We start from the raw sequence: 23,613 nt of genomic DNA, 5'->3' as shown, positions 1-23,613 counted from the left end.
AAGAAAGAAAAGTATGTCTTTGTGCCCCCCCTTTTCCCTGTTAATGCCCTATCGGCCCCCCTGGCTAAACTTTGCTAGATCCACTCCTGCACAGTTACCAGCAGTCAGCTAAGTAGAAAAGGATCCTGGTGTAGAAAGTAATATTAAATAAATTCTAACAACAGATTATCAAGCTTAAACGTGCTGCTGTTGTTCAGCCACTGGTTTCCTCTTTCTGGTGCAAAGTGAGCAATAAACAAACACGAGAGACGGACTCGCAACATAAAAGCCGATCAGCTGATCAGTAATCATTTTCACGTTTGAAGTAGCAGCAGGAGAGGGAGGGAGAGAGAAGAGGCAGTCACTCAATATATCGGTTGTTAAGCTTAACGCGGGAATGCTTTACAAACATTCAGAGATGAACTTACACACTAGCTTTACTTCTCTCTGGGATAACTTCCTCGGAGATGAAATGCCAGATTGCTAGCGAGGCTACAAATCACGCTCTATCACGTGACGCGTACTGCTGCGACGTGCTACGGTCATGAGCCGAGTTACGCCATGTCGCGTATTTTGTGAGGTGCTTTTTTGATATTTAATGGATCGGATTACATTTTTTAAAAATTTTTCTCCGATATCCGATCCAGTAATTTACGTCAGTATCGGACCGATACCGATACGTAACATCGGATCGGTCCATCTCTAGTACAAGTAAACTTATTTTTGAAAAAAATTTACATCTGCCTCATCAAGTAATATTGACTGTAAAATTATTTGCACAAATTTGAGATTTTGAGAACAACAATTTTGACATAAGAAACTTGTCCTGAAAGGGCAAAATATGTTTCTTCTTCAAAAGAAGTCTGAGCAAAAGCATAAAAAGCATAAAAAGCATAAAAAGCATAAAAAGCTTGGTTTTAGCTGCAGGCAGAAATAATCCTGGTGTCTTTATGAACGTAACTGGCAGTTGCTTGTAGAACGCCTCATCTTATAATTTTTGTCAGCATCAAGTCTTTTTCTGGAATGTGAAGCAGCAATGGCAACTTGTAAAATAACATGATATTATTAAAGTAACAGAGGTACTTGTGACTACACTCACTACAGTTTAATGTGTGATAAAGAGCACAACATTTGAATTTCAAATATTTCCTTTTTGAGGTAGTTAGTGCAACAGTCAAGTTCATACTGTAAGTGGAACTTCCCTGGGAGGAGCAACATCATAGCAGTGCTCCCAAATGGTGTCAGATGATTTAAGTTTCCAAATATTTTTAAAGATGAAGGTATTTTACTTTGATACTGTTCATTTACTCTTATGTGCATTGGTACACAAGCAGATGATGCCGCTGTCGGTGACTGATAACATGGAAGATGTTTACATGCAAGCGCATGGAAACAGCAGCATCTAGTGGCTCGCAAAGACTCACTCGGTACAGATGAATCTGAGGTCGTTGAATGTGAAATGTTGTTGTTCTTCGCTCCTTCAGGTGCAACATTTCAGTTCCTGCCATCAGGAATGGAACGGGAACTTTTCCCACCGGAGACCACAGGCCTACATCCCTCCCACCATGCATGGGCCCACTTTCACTCTCTCCCACAGCAGCCCAAACCACACTACGGGCCCCCACCCACACCTTGGTGGACATCCGCACTCCCAGCCCACCATACTGTCTTACCCTCCGTCTGGTCCTCTGGTCACAGCTGCACCTGTGGCCCACCTCCTGGCCTCTCCTGGGGCCACCCGCCCCGTCCTTCAGCCAACCTACAGCATCTCCCATCCGGCAGGCATTGTGCATCAAGTCGCAGTAGGCATCAACCCCCGGCTGCTACCCTCCCCCACCTTGCACCCCCAGGGCCAGTTCAAGCCCCTCTTTCCCCCGCACTCCTACATTGCCTCTCCCGCCTACGGCAGTTTCCCTCTCAGCCCTACCAAAATAAACCAGTACCCTTACATCTGAGCATGGCTGCTCAGGTACCCTTCATACCACCTGAGGGCTAAGTGAGCAGGGCGAAATATATCTTTAACCACAAACAACATGGTTTTTATTTCTGAAAAACCATGGCACAACCACAGAGAAAGCAAACTATTTTTTGAATCATGTAGACTTGAGTGTAATTGAACTTCAAGCTTTAAAAAACAAAAAACAAAACAAAAAAAAGAGTTCCAATGGTAGAGATGATTTGGCAAAAATTAAGAAGGAAGTAACGTATGAATGACTGAATGAAAGAATGAATGAATAGTTAAACTCACACTTAATGTGTTTTGCACATTTGATATATCTTTGCATTGGATCTTCTACGAATACTCCTCAAGACAGGTGAATAATTGGGGTGTTGTTGAATAGTTAGACTTTGCACCCCTGATCCCAGCTATTTTTCTATATTGCCTTCTTACGTGTGTGCAAGACACATTCATCTTTGTAAAGCCATCCCAGTCTCTAGTTCTAGATTGACAGATGCACATGTCGTCCACAGTGTACGTTGTACTGCGTTTGAAGTATTTGTACCTTTTCGGTGTCTTTTGGTGTTTAGCAATGTCAAGTCAATTAACCGAATTAAATAGGGTTATTCCTCACGCTGCATGTGGTCTTGCATGAGCAAAAATGTAAACGGAAAGATGCATAGACGTTGCTCTTATTGTTTGTGTCACAAGACTCGCTGCATTGTATAACTGTCCCCAGCCATAGTGCCTTACATATTTGAGGTTGTTAATGTTACTACTTATATATGACTATATACATGAATATTAATGTACTGGACTGCAGCACTTGAAATTCCAATCAGTCAATGCATCCTATGTGTGAGTGTATATATATGCACATGTGTATATGTCCATGCATAGCCTGCATGGATGTGATGTATCGCGGATAGCGGTGCTTATATTTTGGAGTCTGTGTATATTTCAGCGTGTAGTGAGTTAATTTTTTTCCCTCTGTTCTTTCAAGTAGAACAGCGTGCTTTGCTGTTGCAAATGCCTGCTGTTTCATTCAGTTCATTTTATTTTTTTCATTTTCCAGTTCCCGAATGAACTAGTGTACAAAGTGCAAGTACTGAGTATTGCTTAATATTTGATAATCACTTTCTATTCAGTGAAACTCTTACTACTAACAGTATTTGTACTGTTTGAAACTGCAATACAATCTAAATAGTCGTTGATTATTCTTCATTTTTCGTCTTCGTATTTTCGTTTTTGAGTGTTTTCACTTTGTTTTTTGCTTTTATTTTTTTTTTAGATGTTTAGAAGTGTGGTGGGCATGGCTTTGATTAGGTAAAGAAAAAATGCAAATTAATTCACAGTATGGAATCTTCTAAGCCTGAGCAAACCATGCAGTATTTGATATACACACATATATGGACATATATTATAGAGCTAGACTATTTAGTACAGATGCTTGATAAGGTGTGAGTTAATTGTGTGCAATTCTCTCATTTATGCATGTGTGACAAAGTTAACTTTTTCACTTTACATTATACCATTTGTTAAAGGCTTACAGCTTATCGGTGTCAACTGCTTATTTTATACATTCCGTCAGGGAGGATATATATACATATATAAGACGGTAGCACCAGTCTATATATATGTAGATATGCTGCGTGTGTGCGTTTTTGTTTGGTTTTCTTCTGTTTGTTTTACTAGTTACATGTGTGGGTTTTTTTGTCTTTTTCTTTTCAAATGAAGTTGCTTGTGCAGCACCAAAGACTGTAATTCATTTCTTGAGCAAGGTAGCTATTCTGTTTGCATAGACCTCAGTTGTACTGTAGTTGTAGAATGGGGTTAAATTAAAACAAAAAAAGTTGTATTTAAAAAAAACAAAACAAACAAAAAAAAACAGCTGAGGTTTTGTCTAGCTTATTGGGCAATTAATAAGTCGTATCATTTCTTTCTTGAATGTATCATAGATAAGCTGCTATATGATTGCCACTTCAATAGCTGTGAAATTAGGTGATTTCTCTCTGAGTTTAAACCTAGCGTTGCTATTTTTGTATAGGTCCCTAATTATCTGAAATAGAAGTGGTTTTGATTTTTGTGTTTTGCGTTCATATTTGAAGTGTCATTGTAACTACTGTATTGCTGATGATGAACATTAGTTGCATTTGTCGTTTCTCGGGGTGCGTGTTTTTTGCATCAGTATTTTATCCTTATTAACCTTTTGGGCTCGTCACTGCATATAAATGATGTATCGATGTAACTTAATTTTTGTAAGTTTTCATATTGACGTTTTGTACACATCTGAAGCTGTAGCTTGCAGGATTGAGTTAACTTTTTTATTGTGAGTAAACGGTGTGCTACCAGTACTCTCGTGGGTTATGAGGGCACTGCGAGATGCCGGGTGGGGGAGAAAACAAAAACATTGTGTTCCATTGGAAGACTTCTGTGTTGTTTCCACTAGTCACACACAAACGCACTTGCCACTAAGCACTTATAAAGGTAGGGAGGCTTGTTAGGGTTTGGGTGATTAGACTGTAAGAGAGAAATTTAGCCCAATTTTTTGTTCTAAAATGACGTTTTCTGATTTGTTTTTATTGTTAAATTGGTTTGATCGAAGTATTTATTGCAGCCCTTTTATCTGTCAATGTTATATCTGGCTAGGATATCAGTTTCACAGTTTGATATTCTAAACTGCCTTGAGTTCAGATCGCTCTCCCCTTTATGAGTGTCTAATATCAAAACGATGTTTTGTCGGTGCGAAACCGTTACCGTTGTGATATGTCCTTTCTTGAAATTGAGACAGTGTGAGCAGCACTGTTTATGTGCCTTGAGATTCAGAAAGTGAGAATTCATGCTGGTGATTTCTTCCCGATTTATTTGAGGAAGGCGTAGAATTCAGTAACAGTTCCCTACAGTGTAGAATGGACAAGTTTTTAACAGACATTTGACCAAGAGTTTAAAGAGGAAAGTAAGAAAAACAAGAAGCAGAGAATAAAAACAACTCAAAGTAGGACTTCATCACAGTGACTCTGATCAGCTTATACACATGAACAGCGTAGTGGTGGTTCTCCGCTTGTTTCAGACAGTCGCCACGTAAAACCTCTCTGATTAACACACACATGCGTGCGCTTTGAATGACACTCACTCAATGGTCTTTGGATAGTCACTCTGGCTGAACAGCAGATGCAATACTTTACATTGTGCGGTCATTGCACCACCAAGTGTTCTTAGATAATCTCCATGCTTTACATTACCTTGCATGTACACCTTAGATGCTTCATTTTGTCTGCCTAGAAGCTGACTGCCTAGAGCAGCGCTCCTATCATGCAAGCTGAAGCTGAGTGGGAGTAACCAGAGCACGGCTGACAACACTGGCCTTTTAAAAATCAGAAGCTATGCTTTATATCCAGCAAGAGTATATCTGGGTGTTTTTGTTCTGGGTTCTGGACAAAAAGAGCTCTGTCGAGGAGGTTGTCATCTTCTCTGTCAGTCATGAGTGCAATACTCCACATTTCGCCACTGACATTGATATGGTTGTATGTTTTTTTTAATAGCTTTTGTCTGACTTGTATGCTTTACTGATCATACTCAAATATCCCTTTGGGAAAGAAAGCTTATGATGACAAGGCATGGACTTGGCAGATTAGTGCTTGAAATAGTTCCCCCAATAATAAGCATGTGAAATGTAATCTGTGTTTTGATTCCTTCAAAGGTATTCACCAGCAATGCGCCTGCATAAACTCTCCCGTACTTGTTTAGGAAAAGAATGGATGCAAGAGGAGAGAAATCTTAAAACTGTTTTTAATTTTCCACAAGATTGACACCTTGATTTCTTTTCTTTTCATTTTTTTTGAGGATTCATGTAACATTTAACAGATAAAACAGTCATTTGTAAAATTACTTCTATTAATGTTATGACTTTGACATGGAAAAAAAAATCCTCTGCTGCGGTATTATCCTTTAGAGATCTTAATTCAGGGTGTGTATTAGTCTAATTGTGCTACTGTGTAACTGTTTGATTTTAATATGAGATTTGTTTTACTCAAGCTCTTATTTTCAGTTTTCTGGTCACCTGTATCAATTTCAGAGTTAATTCACACTGCAAGTTATGGAATCATCTGTTTGGATTGCTCATCAATTAGACTTGATAATTAAATCTGAACTGTTACTGTTTTAATACCTGTAGATTTTTTTTTTTTTTTTTTTTTTTTTGTGGCTTTTATTTCCTCCTGTTTTTGGTTAGTTTGCTTTTTTAATTTTGTGCTACACTAGTTTGCCATGTAGCAATTGCACTGTGCAATATTTACAGTATGAGGACTGGGAAAACTAACTCTATGGATGTGATGTCTCTTTACAGTTTGCGATAGTGTTTCCTCTCTAGTTCTCAGTGATTTAGGTGTGACCAAGCCTTCTCTACTTTGTCACATTAAGCGGGTTTTCCAGGTGACTCTTTTGGTGAGTGTCAAAATAAGACTTTATGGTGTATTATTGTTAAGATTCACTTTGAATTAAAAAAAAAAAATCTATTGATGCAGTTCTTTCTGATTTGGTCTGTTCATTCACATTAATGCACATTAATATAAATGATGGATTGGACTCATTTCTATTTGTTTTAGTGTGTGAATGGCAGGAAAAGTAGGGTTTGCAAGGTAGTATCTTGGCATGTATTGTCAAAAACAAAAAGACTATCCTTTAGAATTGTTTCAGGAGAAAACTGCTCAATTATCAGACATGAGAACCTGGAATCAGACAAAAGATGAGTTTTCTGTCAGTTAATCTGTTGCATTTAATCTCCAAACATGAATATGTTCGGATGAAACTGAAATTTGAACCTGAACACAATAAACTGCACCTACTGAAGAAGATTGTGTGCTGTGATTGAAAGCTCCAAATCACAATAGTTCCCTCAATGGGCTTTATATTGTGCAGAGAAACCCATCAATCAGATTAGCCCATATGAGTAAGTACTTTGGTGACACTGGGAAGGAAGGATTCCCTTTTCTGACAAGAAGATGCCTCCGGCAGAACCAGGGTCTGTGAGGGGAAGACACCTGCTGTGACAGGTTGGGGATGAGGGGAGGAAGACCGGACAAAAGACACTATGAAAGAGTGAAAAAGATGAATGGCTAATGACACAGTGATAAAACGTTAATAAGAAGAAAGCTCCCAGCAGCCTCGATCTACTGCAGCGTCACTAAAGGAGAGGATTCAGGGTCACCTGATCCAGTCCCAACTATATGCTTTAAATCTATATTTTTAATAATTTATTTATAATATAATGTATTATATTTAAAATTAAAAATCAACAGCTGACATCTGTAGAAACTCACGGGAGGGTATGCGTCAAAAGCAGAAAAACATCGACGGCAGAAAAGTGTCTCCCGAATTAAAACCTGGAGCTTGTTCCACACATTCTTAAATAAGAAACACGAGTGAGCACAATTCTGAAAAATTTCAAATAATCATGGTTGCTAAATTACCTCAACCGGAAAGACGTGTTAATGTTCAAATGAGGTTCTTTTGGTAAAAAAAATCGTGTTCAGTGGGCTTTGGTGTTGACGTGCTGTGTTTTCTGGGTCTGGCCTGCCGTCCTGTGGACATCAAGAGGTACAACAGCCATTATCCGCACAATTAGGTATTCACGCATTAATTACGGTAACCATTAAGAAAGACAATGTACGTGTTAATAGGCTAGTGTCACGTGATTATTGTCGTTTTTAATATCAACCCCACATGTAAGAGCGCAAAGAAGACAAACCATCATTTTTTTTAACCAGCTCCACATAGAAATCTGATTCTTAACGAGTTACCGCCAGAAGAGGTCGTCCTGCCCTCTCGCTTCCATTCTCACTACAATTAACAGAGAGGTTAATTCGCCCAGTTTGGCCAGGAAGGTGGCACACTTCAAAATCATCCAGCCACAAGCAATCAGCGGTAGGCTGGCCTTTCTTTCATGACTGAATGTTGCCTGTGAGCAAGTAAATGCCTGCCATCCACCTGGACCAGGTCTGGATGTGGCACTTCACCGCCAACAGCTAAATGTCAAACCTTTGGCAAAGTGCGCGCGCCGCCCTGCGCCACACAGTGATGATGGGTGGACCGAGCGGAGAGGGGCGATAGGGCACATTTCTTAATTTCCCTTCAGCGCCGCTTCCCCCACCATCCAGACCTGGACACGCGACGAGACCGCGGGACGGCCCTGTTTCCCGTTCACACAGCGATCCAATGTATTATTCACGAGCGAAACTTCAGCAACTTGTCCACTGGATATGGCTCCCGGTTTGAGGAGTGGGCGGACAGGTCACCCCAGAGTGGCGGGAACCGGCGGGGCAGACCCCGGTGGGTGCTCGCCGCAGCGGACGGATGCAAGAGGAGAGGGGAGGTGTTTGAGGACCAGGTTGCGAGTCGGAGCAGCGGGGATGCTTGCAAACTGTCTGCTGTCTGTAGCAGTGCTTTTACTTCTTGTCCGGTGCTCTTTGGCCGCAGAGGGTAAGCACGCGCCGTCGCGCTATCTGCTCCAACATGCTGTGGCAGAGTGTGATTTTTATGCGTTCACATTTTTGACATCTGCTGTGGAAGAATGAGAACATGCTGAGTGGAAAATGGATCTTTTGTTTAACACGGGCAGCGTTTTGTAATCCGCTGCTGGGTGCGTGATTCACGGGCTGTGTGGATGCAGCTGTGGTCTGCTCAACAGCTTTCTAAATCATTTTTAGGAAAGGGAAAGAAAACTTCTATCCTTTAGCCATGAATCCAAATCCCTACAGTGTGAAACACTGTTGGGCTTCTGCAATGAATGAGATTAGGGAGTATTTTCTCCCCTGGACAAGGTCTCTTATAAGCGGCACTGCCACGAGATGATATTTTAAGGATGCTGTTGATTCTGGTCTACTCGGGGTTTGCTCATATGTGATGTAACGCTCACCTGAGCCTGAAGCCTTTGTCTCACTGATCAGATTGCACTGCACAGAGCACAGAGCTCCGTTTCTCCTCAGGATGAGAAATCTCATCCTCAACGTTGTCTCCCAATTCAACTTCACTTCCCCATTGTTCCTTTGATGGCATTTTATTTGTGTTGCATTTCAATGACAGAGGCTATTAAGCCCCGTTATTACAGCCAGTAATGAGCTGTAAGGAGTTATTCTGGGAATGCAGTGCAGTGCGGTCACAGGACAGTGTTTCAGAGCATCTGGGTCAGCACTAATGACACACATACTGCTGCCCACTGTAGGTCTGTTTGTCTCCTCTGGCATGTGAGGCAGCTGGGGTAAGGTTGGCCGACTTAGCTGCCCTTCAGCCATCACCGTTTCCCGGGAAAAGTGGTTGAAACAAAAGAACAAGACAGTCAGTCTCTTTATGTGCACTGCCTCGACTGCACAGGTGTCCTTGAAATCTTGTGTGTCCACGAGTGAAAACAGAACAAACACAAGGTGTTCTTTGCAGGAACTAAACTGAGAGTGGCTCTATCAGCCCTTTCCAGTCTGCATACTGTGATGTAGTGGTGGCTGTAGTCTCACCTCTGCTGATGCACTGCTACAGTAGCAGAGTCTCCTCCTCCTCCCTCCCACCACCTCCTCCTTTTCACAGTCAGCACATCCATTCTTAAACACATGAACACAGCAGCAGCACCTGAGTTGTACAGAAAGAAGTGCATTTTTTTTTTACAGTATTTAAGTGATGTTTTTGCATTTATCTGTGTGCTGTCTTTTAGGTAGCATCAGTGGAACCTGCACTCTTTCCTCCAAAACATAATTCCACCTTTTCTTACATTTGATTCAGCTGATGAGAGTATGTACACCACATGAAGTTTAATTGACAGATTTTTGCATTTAAGTGTCCAACAAAGGACATAAAACATTCCTTTTATGAGCTATAGCAAAAAAAAGAAGAAGAAGAAAAGAAATAAAATACAAATAAAAAAATAATACTATTACATAATGGATATAAAGTATGAAATTATTACACAGAAACTTGAACACTGCAGTCTTCTATAAATTAATTCATGCAACATTGACTGGGGTCCATTACGTTTTCTCCAATTATCATTGAGATGTAATGGGAAACGATGGGAATACTGATGCCATTTTTCTTTTTCTTTATCCTCTATGTATCAAGAAAAAACCTAGTAGCAAACTAAACTGTGTGGAGGTGGCCAACACTAACAGAGGCTCGTCAGACATTTATAAAATCAGACCTCAATGTCTAATGAATTCTCTTTTTAGCTTAAACTTTTGTAGGGCATTGTTAAATGTGTAGGTACTAATAGAAAGCATTCTATAGCATTGAATTCTTAAAGGAGCGCAATGGGGTGAAGGTGACATGAAAGAAGTTTGGAACCTTCAGGATGCCTGAAATTGGATATCTGGAGGTTTAGTGGTTATTGCTTAACAGCAGGTTACACAGGGGTTCACACAAGGGTGTGGGGCTCCCCTGCTCTCATGCTCCCTATGCCTATGCTGAGGAGGTTCTGGTGGACTTTCTGGTTAAATAAAGGAGAGGGGGGAAAAAAGGAAAAACAAAGCTTCAGAAGCCTTCTACAGAGACCAGAGGACGACTGTCTCAGCAGCACTCCAAAAATCAGGCTGTTATGGTAGAATGGATAAACTGAAGCCACTCTTGAGTAAACATCACCGATGGCCTGCCTAGAGTTTGGGTAGAAGAAAAAATAATTGTCTGGTCTTATCAGGAAAACAAAAAGCCATCAAACTGCAAAGACTTAGAGGTGGCAATTCACAGATGCTTTTCATCCTATCTGACAAACCTTGATAGGAGTAAGTTATGCCTGGGAGATCTGGGTAAACTTGCTAAATCCAGGTGTTCAAAGCCTGCAGAAACTTATCCATAAAGCTCTGCCAAAGTGGCTTTTACAAAGCCCAGAATTAAGGATTTATGCATGTTTGTTAATAAAACATTTCAATTTTCTGTCAGCACACTTTCACCTTATCATTATAGATAAATGCTTGACCTCTGTTACAGAAATTGTCCTCATTATACTGTGCAAGAAACAGCACTGAGCAGCTCATTTGTTTTATTTATTTATTTTGCTTAGGATTGCATTCCCCTAAACTAATATACAATATATATTCTGGTTTAGTGCTATATTAGTGTATGCCTTTCTAAGGATTACTAAATAAAAAACACACTTCGTTTTCTGAACTCACTGCTGAACCAGAACAACATGTGGTTTCTATGGTAACACCAATTTTTGACTAACAATGACATTTCCCCTTCAGAGCCCTCACCAGTCAGAGTCAGTGTGAGATGCTGCGTCAGCGTGTGTGTCTCGAGTAATTTTCCAAGCAAACACTAAGCTTTCGCCTCATGTTAGATTGTTGTTGAATAAATTCACAGAATCTCGTGCTGGCTTAATTGCTTTCTTATTAACAGCTGCTGAAATTATGCCCAGGGACATGCAGAAGAGCGAGCTAAGCAAAGGCTTCTGTATTCCTTCCACGATCAACTGACTTCTTCTGACGTAAGCTCTGTTTACTCCTGCGAGCACAGCCCGCCCGTTCGCTTATGAGTGCTGACAGCTTGGTTTTGACGCGGGGTTAACCTCATAGACCTCTGAGTATGAGAAGCCATCCCTGAGCTGTTGCCAGTCATCACTTTGTGCTTAGGAATTCATTGAAAGCAGGCATGAAAGTAAGATTGAAAGCCATTTCCTATTTGCAAAACATTTTGGGGGGTTTTTACTCATAAAATGAATGGTAATGTGAATTGAGTGGCTCGTGACACTATCTGTGTGCCTGCGTTTTTTAAGTCCTAGCTGTGCAGTTTTCTTTTCTATGTGTGTTTTCTGTTTTCTTGCATCTAGATTAGTCTTTTCGGAGCTGTCAGGATGGTCAGTGTGAAACTAACTTCTACAGATTGTTGTTGTTGTTTTTTTTTTTTAAACACCACTCACTGTTGGTTTGGTACACTGTCTACATGAGCTGTGGGTTTTGAAGAGTACAGGGTGGGACATTTATATGGATACGTTACGTTGAAACCAAGCACACCATTGTTTTTCTTGTGAAATTACCAATAAGTTTGATGTGTCACATGGCCCTCTTCCTATTGAAAAAACAAAAGTTGTATCCAAGATGGCCGACTTGTAAATGGCCACCATGGTCACCACCCATCTTGAGGAGTTTGCCCCCTCACATATACTAATGTGCCACAAACAGGACTTTAATATCACCAACTATTCCCATTTTATTATGGTGTATCCATATAAATGGCCCTCCCTGTATATTCAGTTAGGGTTCTAGGCCTACTAACTTCTTGTTAATGATCATGATTGACTACAACTGGTAGTTTCTCTTTGTCAGCATAAAAAGGATTTGATTGACAGCACTCTGAACAATGGCAAAGGCCAAGGAACTCAGTGAAGATCTAAGAAGGTCTCTTGGAGCCATTTCTATTACAGGTTACAAGATCATTAGTTTAAATGACTGTATGTAAGTACTTTGTCAACACTTTGGGTCTTCTTCCAGTCCTTGGCAAACTGTCACCCTCAAATAAGAGCAAGTTGGTTAGGATGTTCACAAACAATCAATGAACCACCAAGGCTCAAGCCTGCCATAAACTAAAAACTGCTGAAACACCGGTGTCACTGTCCACAGTGAAGGAAGTTTTACATAATCAAGGACTAAGAGGATGGCGACCAAGAAAGAAACCACTGATCCAAAAACCCAAATAGTTGCTTCTGTTCATCTGGACATTGTGTTTTCACTGGGAGAAACGTTTCGTCACCCATCCAAGTGACTTCTTTAGTCTCAGCTGACTGCAGGCTTCCCCAACCTTATAAGCAGTACGTTTGCGTAACGACTGAAACTAGCACCACTGACTAACAATGGGCTGTGAAGTCAGTTTCATGGTCATTAATAAGCAAATTGTCATGACCATTGATCAATGAGTACTATTCACATGTACTGAATAGAGGTATACGTTTGGAGGCATAAAGGTGAGGCTTTGCAAAATAAGAACTCTACCAGCTTTTAAGCACTGTGGTGATAGCATCATGCTTGGGTGCAGTTTTGACACCAGTAGCATTGGTACATTGCACAAAATGGAAATGGATGAGGGCTACCTCGAAATTCTTAAACTTCACCTCAAATCGGCAGCTAGACGGTTAAAGCTTGGACACAATTTGGATGTTCCATCAGCTCAATAATCCCAAACACACATGAAAATGAAGTTTGGAATGGATAAATCAGAGTAACATCAAGCTTCTGGAGTGGATTTTCTAAAGCCACAACCTCAACCCTATTGAAAATTTGTTGGATCTGTGCCAGGAAACCAACCTGTTTAAATGAACTTTACCAATTCTACCAAGAAGAGTGATGAAATATCCAGCCAGAATTTTGCCAAGTTTGTTGATGGCTAACAAAAGCATTTGGTTGAGTTGCAACGTGCAAAGGGTCATGTGACCAATTATTTTTATTATTTGATCCTGTATATATAATTTTGAGAGAAAATCCAAAATAAATTCAAACTTTTGCACCCTATTCTTGTTTTTAGTATTTGGTCATGAAAGATGTATGTTAAAAAAATCATTCCACCTGGGAAAAAGAACAGTTCAAAGACATCATTAAAAACACCAGCTGATACATTATAGAGGACAATTTACCTGTTTATTTTGCTGGTTTTGTCTCATTGCAGAGACTTACAACTTTAAACACATTGCGTGGAAGTGTGTCAGGAGGGCTTGAGATCTATGTTTATGTCAGGAGTGTGTGTAACTCTAGATGGTTGGAGCATCAGCTGTGCATTTATAATTTAATTGCATTCTGTTGTGCTGCAAATGTTTGTCTTTGTGACCACTTATTAAACTAAAAACTCAATGTATTAAAGCAAAAATGCTGTAAAACACACACACAAGAAAAAACAACTTTGTTTCGTTCTCCATCTGCCGTTTTTTGCAGGCTATGCAGATGTTTTACTGGGAGACAGTTGGACTTTAAAATTATAGGAATGAAAAAAATGAAAATGCTGAACGGATATTGTGAAGTAATTAAAATCTATTAAGGCTGGCAATCACTCTGAGAACAAAGAACATTTATTGTTATTTATCTCTGCTATAATTCACTCTCTTTCAGACTGTTTCCATCTAATCTTAAAGGGGCATGCCTTTTTTCCCCTCCTCCACTGCCATGCAGGCAGCATTTCTACAACACATAGATGTATTCTAGGAAGGGCAAACTAGCTTCTAATTAATATTATAGACCATCTGCCTCACATTGCCCCACGTATAGTTCTGTAAAATCAGGACGTATTGTTTGTGTAGAGTGCTTTCTGCATGTTTCTCTCCAGTATCTATCTGTACCTTTGTGCTTTCTTCTTTTTCCCTCCTGTGTCCTTCTCTATTTTGGCTCTTTGGTTTAGCTTGATGGCAGATGAAGGCTTGGCTCTGCTGCTGCTTAAGAAAGAACAGCGTGCCGTCTGATTTATTGGGACACGCTGTATAATACACCACACTGCTCTGCACAAGGCCACTGTTGAGCAGTGTGGTGTATTATACTGGACTGCCTTACAAGATGGCCTGATCCTTGAGGAAATGTCAGGAAATATCAACTTATGTGACGCAATTGTATGGATAGAATCTGTCTGTTTGAATTTAGTGATTGTCATATTAGGGGAACTGAAGTTCAAGTGAATTAAATTCAGAGGTTTATGTTACTGTTTACAGGTACTGCATTCTCGCATAGCTGCTACAGTTATCATGCAGTGGCTGAAGGTGGGCCCAGCTACACAGGTTGTCACCAGCCTTTATGTAATAATATAACTGATGAGGATGATGCGTTATTTATGTAAGCCTAGCAAATCAAGAGCATCTGGTAGAATGTGGAAAAGTGACCTAATGAGCTGAAGTACATTCATTCAAATGGATAGGGCTTTATTAGCTATTTTCTGTTAGCATTTCTTGGGTTTGTCGCATGCTTGAATTTTAAAGACGTAAAGAATTTAAGACCTTTTGGCTCAAACAAACTAAAATGTGAACAGACCAAGATTTTGATATATGGGTGCATAAATAGTCAATATAGTTATAGATGGAGGGATTTAAATCTTTGGTGATGTTTACTGAGAAATTGTCAGTCACATCTAGCTTTTGTTAGATATTGTAAATGGATAGGTTAAAACCCCAAAAACGCTTCCTACTTTCAGATTTGTTGAGAAAACTACATTATTGCTCAAGGAATGATGACCTTAGCAATCACGTCGTGATCAATTTAAAGTCTTAGTTACTAATTTCAGCAGTTTTTTAATACAATATGATATTCATGCAGGGTATTCCTTAGGATATGGCTACCTTTCCGAAAAAGAAGTCACTCCCATGTCAGTGTGCAGTGTCCTCAGTTTCTGAGACAGGTCAACCCCTCAGATGTTGACGAGCAAAATTTCTTAACTTATTGCATAAACCGTGTATGGTTCCTACTCAGCCCTCTCACAGTGTTATGAAAAACGTGCCACGCACACAAGTTGCAAAAATCAGGAGGCACACAGCTAGCCGTAACAACACTAAAGTGCGGCGTGTGCCAGTAGCTGTTTCTTTCATTGGTGTCATCGTTGCCAGAGACAGCCATGGCTAGCATGAAGTAGGCAAAATACCATAATTGCAGTTTTTGGCCACCAGGGCAAAGAAGAACCCCACAAGTCTCCACCACACAGTGCTGATGCTACCATATCCAACAGTCTGCATACTTACGCAAATCAAAATTGGAACTTAAAATGAAGTCACTGAAACTGACGCTAAAGAGTTTTTGTGTTTAGCACACCAGTGAGTTATTGGTTATTAATAAAAAACTATGTATGATAAAGATAAAGTGTAATTTTGATGTAACAAAGAGAGGTTTGCATAGTTTAGTGCTTGTTGCTGTTGTTTTGAGTTTATAATTTTAAAAAAATATGTGGCAACAACAGTTATTACCAATTATGAATGAATAGTTCATTGTTGGTCTGTGACCCGGTTTTAGTCCGAGAATTCTCACGTTCCGACCTATCAAAGTGCTTTCACATTGCCATGTAAGTCTGAGTATGCTATTCTTTTGTGCGCTTTAATTGGATTATATAGAAATTGGGGCTAGGCTTGGATAATTAATCGTCTGTCAGTTTCCAAGAGAACTGGATCATCATAACATGAGTAGAACTGCAAACAAATTCTGATTTTACAATGTAAAAAATTTTCCCATTTAAATAAGGGTTTCTTTTAATCTTATTTTTTAATCTTACAGTTTCCAACCATATAGTGATATGCACATCCTCTTATTATTCATAAAAATAGTATTACTTTATCAGTATTAGTTATCAGTTCTTCACACTTCTTATAATCTAGAGTGCAGACTGTCCCCAGGCTGAGGCTGATTTAGGTCGTTTTTGACTCACAGTGCCATTGACAGTATACCATGAATTTTTAGACTCAATTATCATTTACTCTGTTTTTCTTTTTAGCAAAGCAGGCTGAAAGTGGAGGCAATGTACTTTATGTGAAGATGACAGAATCAGTGAAGCATCAAGAGTAAGCTCAGTTCGTGGAAAGCATTAAAGGAGAAATTTTACATTTTATAAGTCTATCTTTTTAATCAGTAATCCAGTTGTCTTGTGACCTTAAAAATGTGCTCTGACAGGATACAGAGGTGGTTTTAGTGTTCACACTTGTCTCATTTGCAGGTGATTTGAAACATTTGCACAAACTGAACTATAGCCATTAAGTGCTGAAATATAAGTGGTCTGAACTACATCGTCGTGTAAAGTATAAAACATGCTGTGCATTTTAAACACGTGATGAAATCTACTCACTTGCACGCACATTCATAAATCTTTACTGTAAGATTTGTTAGATTTATCTCCAAACCTTCATGCTTTTAACCATGTCACCCACAAAGTCTAAAAATGAAACACGTTGTTCCCCATAGGCTCATTCATTACTGGAATAATCTGAGTGTGTAACTGCACTGTCTGAAATAGAAAAGAGCTTTACACACGCTTCTGTTCATCTGTGGAAAAGTTATTTAAGTTCCAGACTTTGTTTCTCTTCAGTTTTCATAGATAGCCTTCTCAGGCTTCAGATACTAGTTCATTTGTGTTTGTGTAATTTTTGTTATGTACATCTTAGCACTTTGTAACACCCAAAAATGAAAACTTATCATACATTTTAACATTATGAAGTCATTGTAGTAGTTGCTGATATTGTATTTTCTTAATATCAGCTGTATCCCATCTTTTCTTTGTCTAATTTTAGGTAGAACTATAGCAAAGCAAAAGCCCCCATATATTGCACAGGAGAACTTGAACTCAGTAATTAAATAACATTAGTGAATGTCTCAGTTTTTCATCCACTGGCCAAAGAAGCAAAACAAATTACCCATTTTACCGCATGGTGCAGTATGTATGAAATACAGTTAAAAGTGTGACTGTGCTTCTACCTCAGTGTTTCTTTATTTCCTGTGAAACTGCAGCATGTTGTATGATTAAAAAAGGCAAAAAAAAAACCATTTCTCTCCGGGATTAGATTATAATACACACAGTACATCTCAGTAATGTTATTGTCAGCAAACTGGCAACTCCTTAACAGTTGATGTTGATAGACAATTTGTGGATAATAAACATTGTAGTAGAGACGGGGGAGTGTGTGAAATCACATTAAAAGAATCACAGAATATCCAATTCAAGAAGAAAGTCTGTAAGCAAAGAAGACAAATAAGTGGAGCTTGGCGTTGATATAAAGAGACAGAAACTCTTTGGATTGAGATTCAAACTGATGGAAGAGGGCTGCATTGTTCTGTAACTGAGAAGACCTTTAAAATTTAAATCATGTATCAAAAATCAGGGCAAAATTGCCTCATTTGTCTTTTCATTTTTATAAAACGAATCAAGACTGATTATAAAGTGGTGCAGCAAATAGTGGGAATAAATAGGAAAAGATAATATGACAGAGCGATAAGAAAGAAATTACCCCAGTTTAATTTTTACATGCTAACACTTCGAATCATATGACATTAAATGCACATCAGAAAAATGTCCCCATTTTGATACAGATGTGTCCTATTTCTCATTCTCAAAAAAATGGTTCTGTAGAAGCATCCGTCCGCTTAATAGTATCTGTCTGCCCAACATTAGAGTCTCGAAAATATCTTCAGCATTACAGTTCATGTCGCTGAGTGCATGTACTGTGTAATGTTGGTTAAAAAGATGAAGATTATTAGGATTTCTTCTTAAATTATAAAATGTCTGCTCTCCCCTAACACCCAAAAGGAAAAAAATATAAATAAACATAAAAAACTATGAAACTGTCTTAAAAATAAAATATGAACAATATTATTATTATCCATTCTAAGGAGCCATCTATGTCCACTGTGAACGGCCATCTTTGAACGAGATCTCTTCCCAGGCGCCTCTCGCAACCTGCGTCAGGTAATCTCAATGGGTCACATGAAATGGTGAGGCAAGGTCTCACAATGGTTTACCTGAAACCTCTGCTGATAATGACCCACGCTTTTTTCCCCCACACTTTGGCACGTGTTGTGAAACACATGATCATTAGTGGGTCAACAACCTTCTTAAGGGAAAACTCCCACTAGGGTTTAAATACCTGGGACTCTCCACCATTTGTTTTTTAGAACTGAAGAAGTTTCTCAAATGAGAGCTGAAAATTCTACAGGAAACTTAAAGAGGTCACTTTGTTTCCAAGTTTCTTAGATTAACATGACTGAGTACCTACACAGGCATTATCCATTCTGTTTCCCCTTTTCAATCTCTGTCAGTTCTTCATTCAAACAAACCTTCTCTGTCTTGCCTAAATTTTTAATTTACCGACAGTTCATAAGACAGCCTGTAAAAAGAGTTTATGTCCATAAATTCTATATGCAGTATCTTTTAGATATGAGCATGTCTTATAAGTGCTCTCTGTTCACATAATTATTCCCGTAATTAACTAGCTTAATTAGATGTTTGTGTTTTTGCTGAGCTGAAACAGTCTTATGTAATTACTTCTTAATCATTTGATTACATGTAAGTTTCTTACTTTTTAAAAAAAATAAATGATTTTTTTAATCTGCGATATGCAAATACAGCTGCCTTGCAACATGCAACAACTGAGTAAAATAGCATGCAGTAGACCTAACAGCATATCCTTTTCATAACCAGTTCCTGCGGAAGTGACATAAATAAAACCATTTCCAGAGTGGACACTGAAAACAAAATCAGAGGGATCTTAGGTAGCCACCATTGCAGAAGCAGCTGCAGTGTGACAACCAGTGGCCTTGCGGTGAATTCAGGCTGTAATGGAGGTTTTTGCTTGAGAGCACATCCATCATTCTGCCTGTTGAAGTCAGTGGTGATCCCTTTGTTTGCTTCGACTGTGTGGCATGTCAAGGTTGAGCATCTACTCGCTGTGATGTGAAGATGAACAGTGTCAGTGTTGTAACGCAAACATGCATTGGTTGACCCGGTATTCAGCTATGGTAAACTGCATGATAGACCAATGTCTTTTTTATTATCACTTGCATTCATGCTTCAACAAATCATTTTGTGTTTTCTTCCCTTATTAAAAGGCAGCATATGGACATATACTGCTACATTGAGGTGAATTGCCCTGCAGTGCATAACCAAGCCTTTTCCCATTTTGCTGCTCACAGACATTGACAAAGCACAGTTAGCAGTTATATTATTTCTGACAGGGCTACTTTAGTCAAAATAGGGCTATTATTTCATCTGGATATTAATTACTAATCAGAAATAGTATGAATATTGTAACGAGGAGCTGGGATGAAAGTCAGGTTGCAAAGCGGCTTGTAGAGGCAAAAGCATCTGTACGAGCATCTTAAATAGCATCCTCCATATGAGGCTTTTCAATAGAATGTGTAGAAGGCTATGAGACGAACTGTCATAAATTGTGCAAAAAAAGAAAGAAAATTACTGAAAATTTCCCAGAGTTCAAATAGTTAGTTAAACAGTTTGCTTATAAAACACGAGTTTATATTTACATACATGCTTTGATTTTAGACTGTTTTTATGTGGTTGCCATGCAAAATGATGGCAAATAATATATAATTTAATATAATTCAAGTATTTACATTATATTACGTTATTAAATTAAAATCATATCATCACCTTCATAAGGTGTTTTAAGCACATAAAGGCTACAAATGCCTCGTTGTAACCCATTCAAAAGTGATTGCTAAGCATCATGATGACATCACAATTTCTGATATAAATAAGAAACTTCGGAGGCATAGATGTGCCTGTGATTTTGGCCACACAAACCCTGATCATGCAGAGGGGATTTGTGGGCAAACAGAGATTTCATGTACTCTAGTGTGAATAAAAAAATCTTCAAAAGTTCAGTGTAAAAATGAGATCTTAATTTAGATTCAACATCTCTTGCATATTCAGATCACATGGAGAAATGCTTTTTATACACTTATCTGTGAAGGTTCTTAGTCATCCAGGTCATTGTAGTCTAAGGAGCTTGGAAAGAAGCTCCTTACACTTTTATACACTTATTTGCATTTCCTACTCATGTGCATTTGTCTCTGTAACAAGACGACTGGCTTACATGTTCCTCAGTTCAGCTTTGGTTGCCTCTGTGGTAGCAGAAGCAAGATGACCGGACATGTTTGCTATTAACAAATTCTTCTTTAGATTTTTATTAAGTATTTTTTGAGTGCCTTCTCTCTGGAAATACACATTGTCCATTAATAACAGTTGGAAACTTGATTTTCCAAATCCCATAGAAACCCATAGAATCCCATAGAATACCTTCCCAAAACAGAATCAACATGAGCCAGTGACTTTGGGGACTGTTGCTGCAGTGACCCCAGATTATAGAGCATTGTGACTGCATTACATAGATTTGACATTCTTGTGCTTGACTCCAGTGTGGATTTAGAGGGAATCCCAAAGGCTTAACAGGCTTATCCTACCTTGTTATCCCTCATTGTCCTCTTCCCTCTATCATCCTCATGCTACGGCTAACCTCTGCAGCCCTGTGGTCAAGAAATGGGATCGGAGTCCACACATCTGCTCTTATAGGTCTTATAGATCACTGATTTGGAAATCAAAAATATTCATAAGACAGTTCTGGTGTTGTTGCTTTGGGGATATTATCAGTTCTAGTGTTCTCTACCTTTCTTTAAATTGTAGTTTTCCTTGGCAAATACTCAGTAAATCCAAATCTGACCCAATTATATGAAACAGCATGAAAATTTTGGTCTTTGGTTGAGCGGCTTCACCATCCCATGTGTATGATCAAGGTCAAGTCTGTGCAGTGTCTTTGTTATGTCACTTAAGAGCCTTGTAAATATTCAACTTTTGCTTTTGTGTTTATGTTAATAAGCTTGAGAGCCAAGTGACATGGAAAGCATGAATTATGGCTGCGACAGAATCAGAGTCACCATTACTACAATTGATGTTAAAACTTCAGAGGCAAGACGGCTTGTCTGACAATTTACCGTGAATGAAGTTGTTTAGGTTAATGAGTATTTATACTATAAACAAATGAGACCTTTTAGAGGTTAATTGTGTTCTTTGGGGATTAGATTTATGCATTAGTCAACTGAAAAACCAGAGAGAAAAGATTTTTGCCTTTAGCACACATGGAGGAAATGCTTAGAGGAGGTTGACGTTTATTCATATACTATTACTTTTTTCTTTTTAAATATCTGCTTATCCTTTTTCATGCTTTGCAAAACACAATTACTTGCAAAGACATGCCAAGGGAGGATAGCAGGTTTCAGCATTTAGCAAGATTTGAGAAAAATGAACAGAGTTCACTGAAAAAATGTAATGAATTTTTCTAAATTGTTACTCCAGGTGATTAAATCATAGAGGCAGAACTGATTTGACTGTAATCTAGACCTGTTCAGAAAGTCAGGCCTTTTTGCTACTGGAACAATGAGATATTGTTGTGCTGGGGTTTAGTGCAGGGTATGTAAGATACAGCAGGTAAATTCACTGCTCTGTCACTTTGCAGGACGAGCTTTGACTTCCTCTGAAGTCTCTCTGAGGACCCAATTAAATAGTGAGTGCAGAAACTTGTGATCTCCTCTACAGCGATACCAGAATAGAGTAGGAGAGGGTGACACGGGTGACCAAGCTGAACTTTACCTGCTGTGATGTGATGGTCTTTTAAATAGCAGACTGCAGGCCACAGCTATACTTAGAGAGGTCATCCTGCAAGCAGATGTTGATTCTGATATATTGTGTAGACCTTTGTGGGGCCTTTTTTATTGTTAGCAAGGATGTGGTGAATTGTACAGTTATTTAAATATAGTTTTGAATGGGGATCATAAAATCTATTGGATGATGTCAACCTGGTAGATGGCTACTGGCCTGCTGTCAAATAGGATTATATTTGGTTGCTGTTGTTTATCTGTTGTGTGCAATCAAATTAAAAAGAAAATGTAATAAAGCTAAAAGGCTTCAAAAATAATTTTTCATTAAGATCTCTTTGTTTCCCCACTCAAAAAGGGGGGATGATAACAACAAAGCAATCAAACAAGAAAATCTTGATTAAATCGATACATTTACTTATGTTTAAACAGAAGATAAAACTCGGATTAGTTGCCCACATGTTAAACTGTCTATATAAAGAACCAAAATGAATATGAACACAATAATGAACAGATTGTGGAAGTATATAGTATAAAGGGAAAGCTGACTATTGACTTCAGTCCAGTTTAGCAAAAGAGGCCCATGATTTTCTATTTCTATGCTTTTCTTAATCTTTTAATCTTACACTGTGGGCCATCTAAGGTTGTTTAGAATGGATGGCTGGATGAATGGATGTTTGAAATTAAGTGGTACAATTGCATACCTTAGAAGGAACCTTCATCTTCACTCATATGCAGTCAGCTGCCGCGTCACTATCTGATGACAGCCTGCCATGCCAAATGGCTCCTGTAATCCCAGGCCCATCATAGCCCCCAGCATGCAGCTAAACTCCTACACTTGTACCCTCGCCTGCTCTGAAATGTATGTTCCCAGGAGATGAACACTTTGGTTTGATACAATTCCTTCTTCTTAAAAAACAAAACAGACAAAAACTCTGCCTACTGATATGTTTTTGGTTACTGATAAATCAGTGAAGTCACATTTTTGCAAATAAGACAAGCACACCAACACTAGCTTAGTTACTTTTTACTTTTGGGAAAGTCAACTCAAGGTCATGATGGGTATAGTTTTTGCAGCCTATACATACTCAAAAATTTGTCATAATATAAAAAAAAAAAACATAATGCAATGTGAAAGTAGCAACAAAAACAAGAAAGAAAATCAAACTAACTAAAATGCAGTCATTCACTACGAACTAGCAGTGGTAGGGGAGACCGGGGATAGTTGTAACGTGGGTCAGTTGTAACACTTCCAATATCTCCAATCAGGGCTAAGTTTCAAATGATGTGACTCATTCTGTGCATGCCCAATTCATTTCTGCTATCACATGTGAAAAATCAGCACATTTGGTCAAACACAGACAATTTAACATGAAAAAAAGTAATTTGTATACCAAAAAGTAAGTTTTTCTACTTTATTTCAATTTCTAATAGCATTATCTGCTTTGCAGTTAAACTCATCAAACTTAAATTATGTTATTTGTATGTCTACGAGGATATATTCTGTGTAGGTCTTTAGTGCTAATGTTTTAGCCGTTGGCTGTAATGTTAGCTAGTTCATGGCTATAGGAGTCTGGGTCAGTTGTAACAGCAACAGTCTGGGTTAGTTGTAAC

The 23,613-nt window shown here is 38.8% G+C and overlaps 2 protein-coding genes across 8 annotated transcripts in view; both read left to right on the top strand.

Moving 5' to 3' along the window:
• The window catches only part of hipk3b (homeodomain interacting protein kinase 3b), a 42,356-nt gene extending 35,916 nt beyond the window's left edge, over positions 1–6,440 (top strand). For all 3 annotated transcript variants that reach the window (XM_085167245.1, XM_085167237.1, XM_085167229.1), the window contains one exon: positions 1,464–6,440. In XM_085167245.1, the coding sequence (XP_085023371.1) occupies positions 1,464–1,975 (512 nt within the window). In that variant the 3' untranslated portion in view covers positions 1,976–6,440. The remainder of the gene's footprint in view (positions 1–1,463) is intronic.
• A 116-nt stretch (positions 6,441–6,556) lies between these two features.
• kiaa1549lb (KIAA1549-like b) overlaps positions 6,557–23,613 on the top strand; it is a 58,657-nt gene continuing 41,600 nt past the window's right edge. For all 5 annotated transcript variants that reach the window (XM_085167180.1, XM_085167172.1, XM_085167163.1 and 2 more), the window contains exon 1: positions 6,557–8,395. In XM_085167180.1, coding sequence (XP_085023306.1) covers positions 8,176–8,395 — 220 coding nt within the window. In that variant the 5' untranslated portion in view covers positions 6,557–8,175. The remainder of the gene's footprint in view (positions 8,396–23,613) is intronic.

Source organism: Neolamprologus multifasciatus, chromosome 1, assembly GCF_963576455.1.
Source record: "Neolamprologus multifasciatus chromosome 1, fNeoMul1.2, whole genome shotgun sequence".
Lineage (NCBI taxonomy): Eukaryota > Metazoa > Chordata > Actinopteri > Cichliformes > Cichlidae > Neolamprologus > Neolamprologus multifasciatus.
Note: the sequence above shows the minus strand (reverse complement) of the source record. Positions and strands in the feature narration are given on the sequence as shown.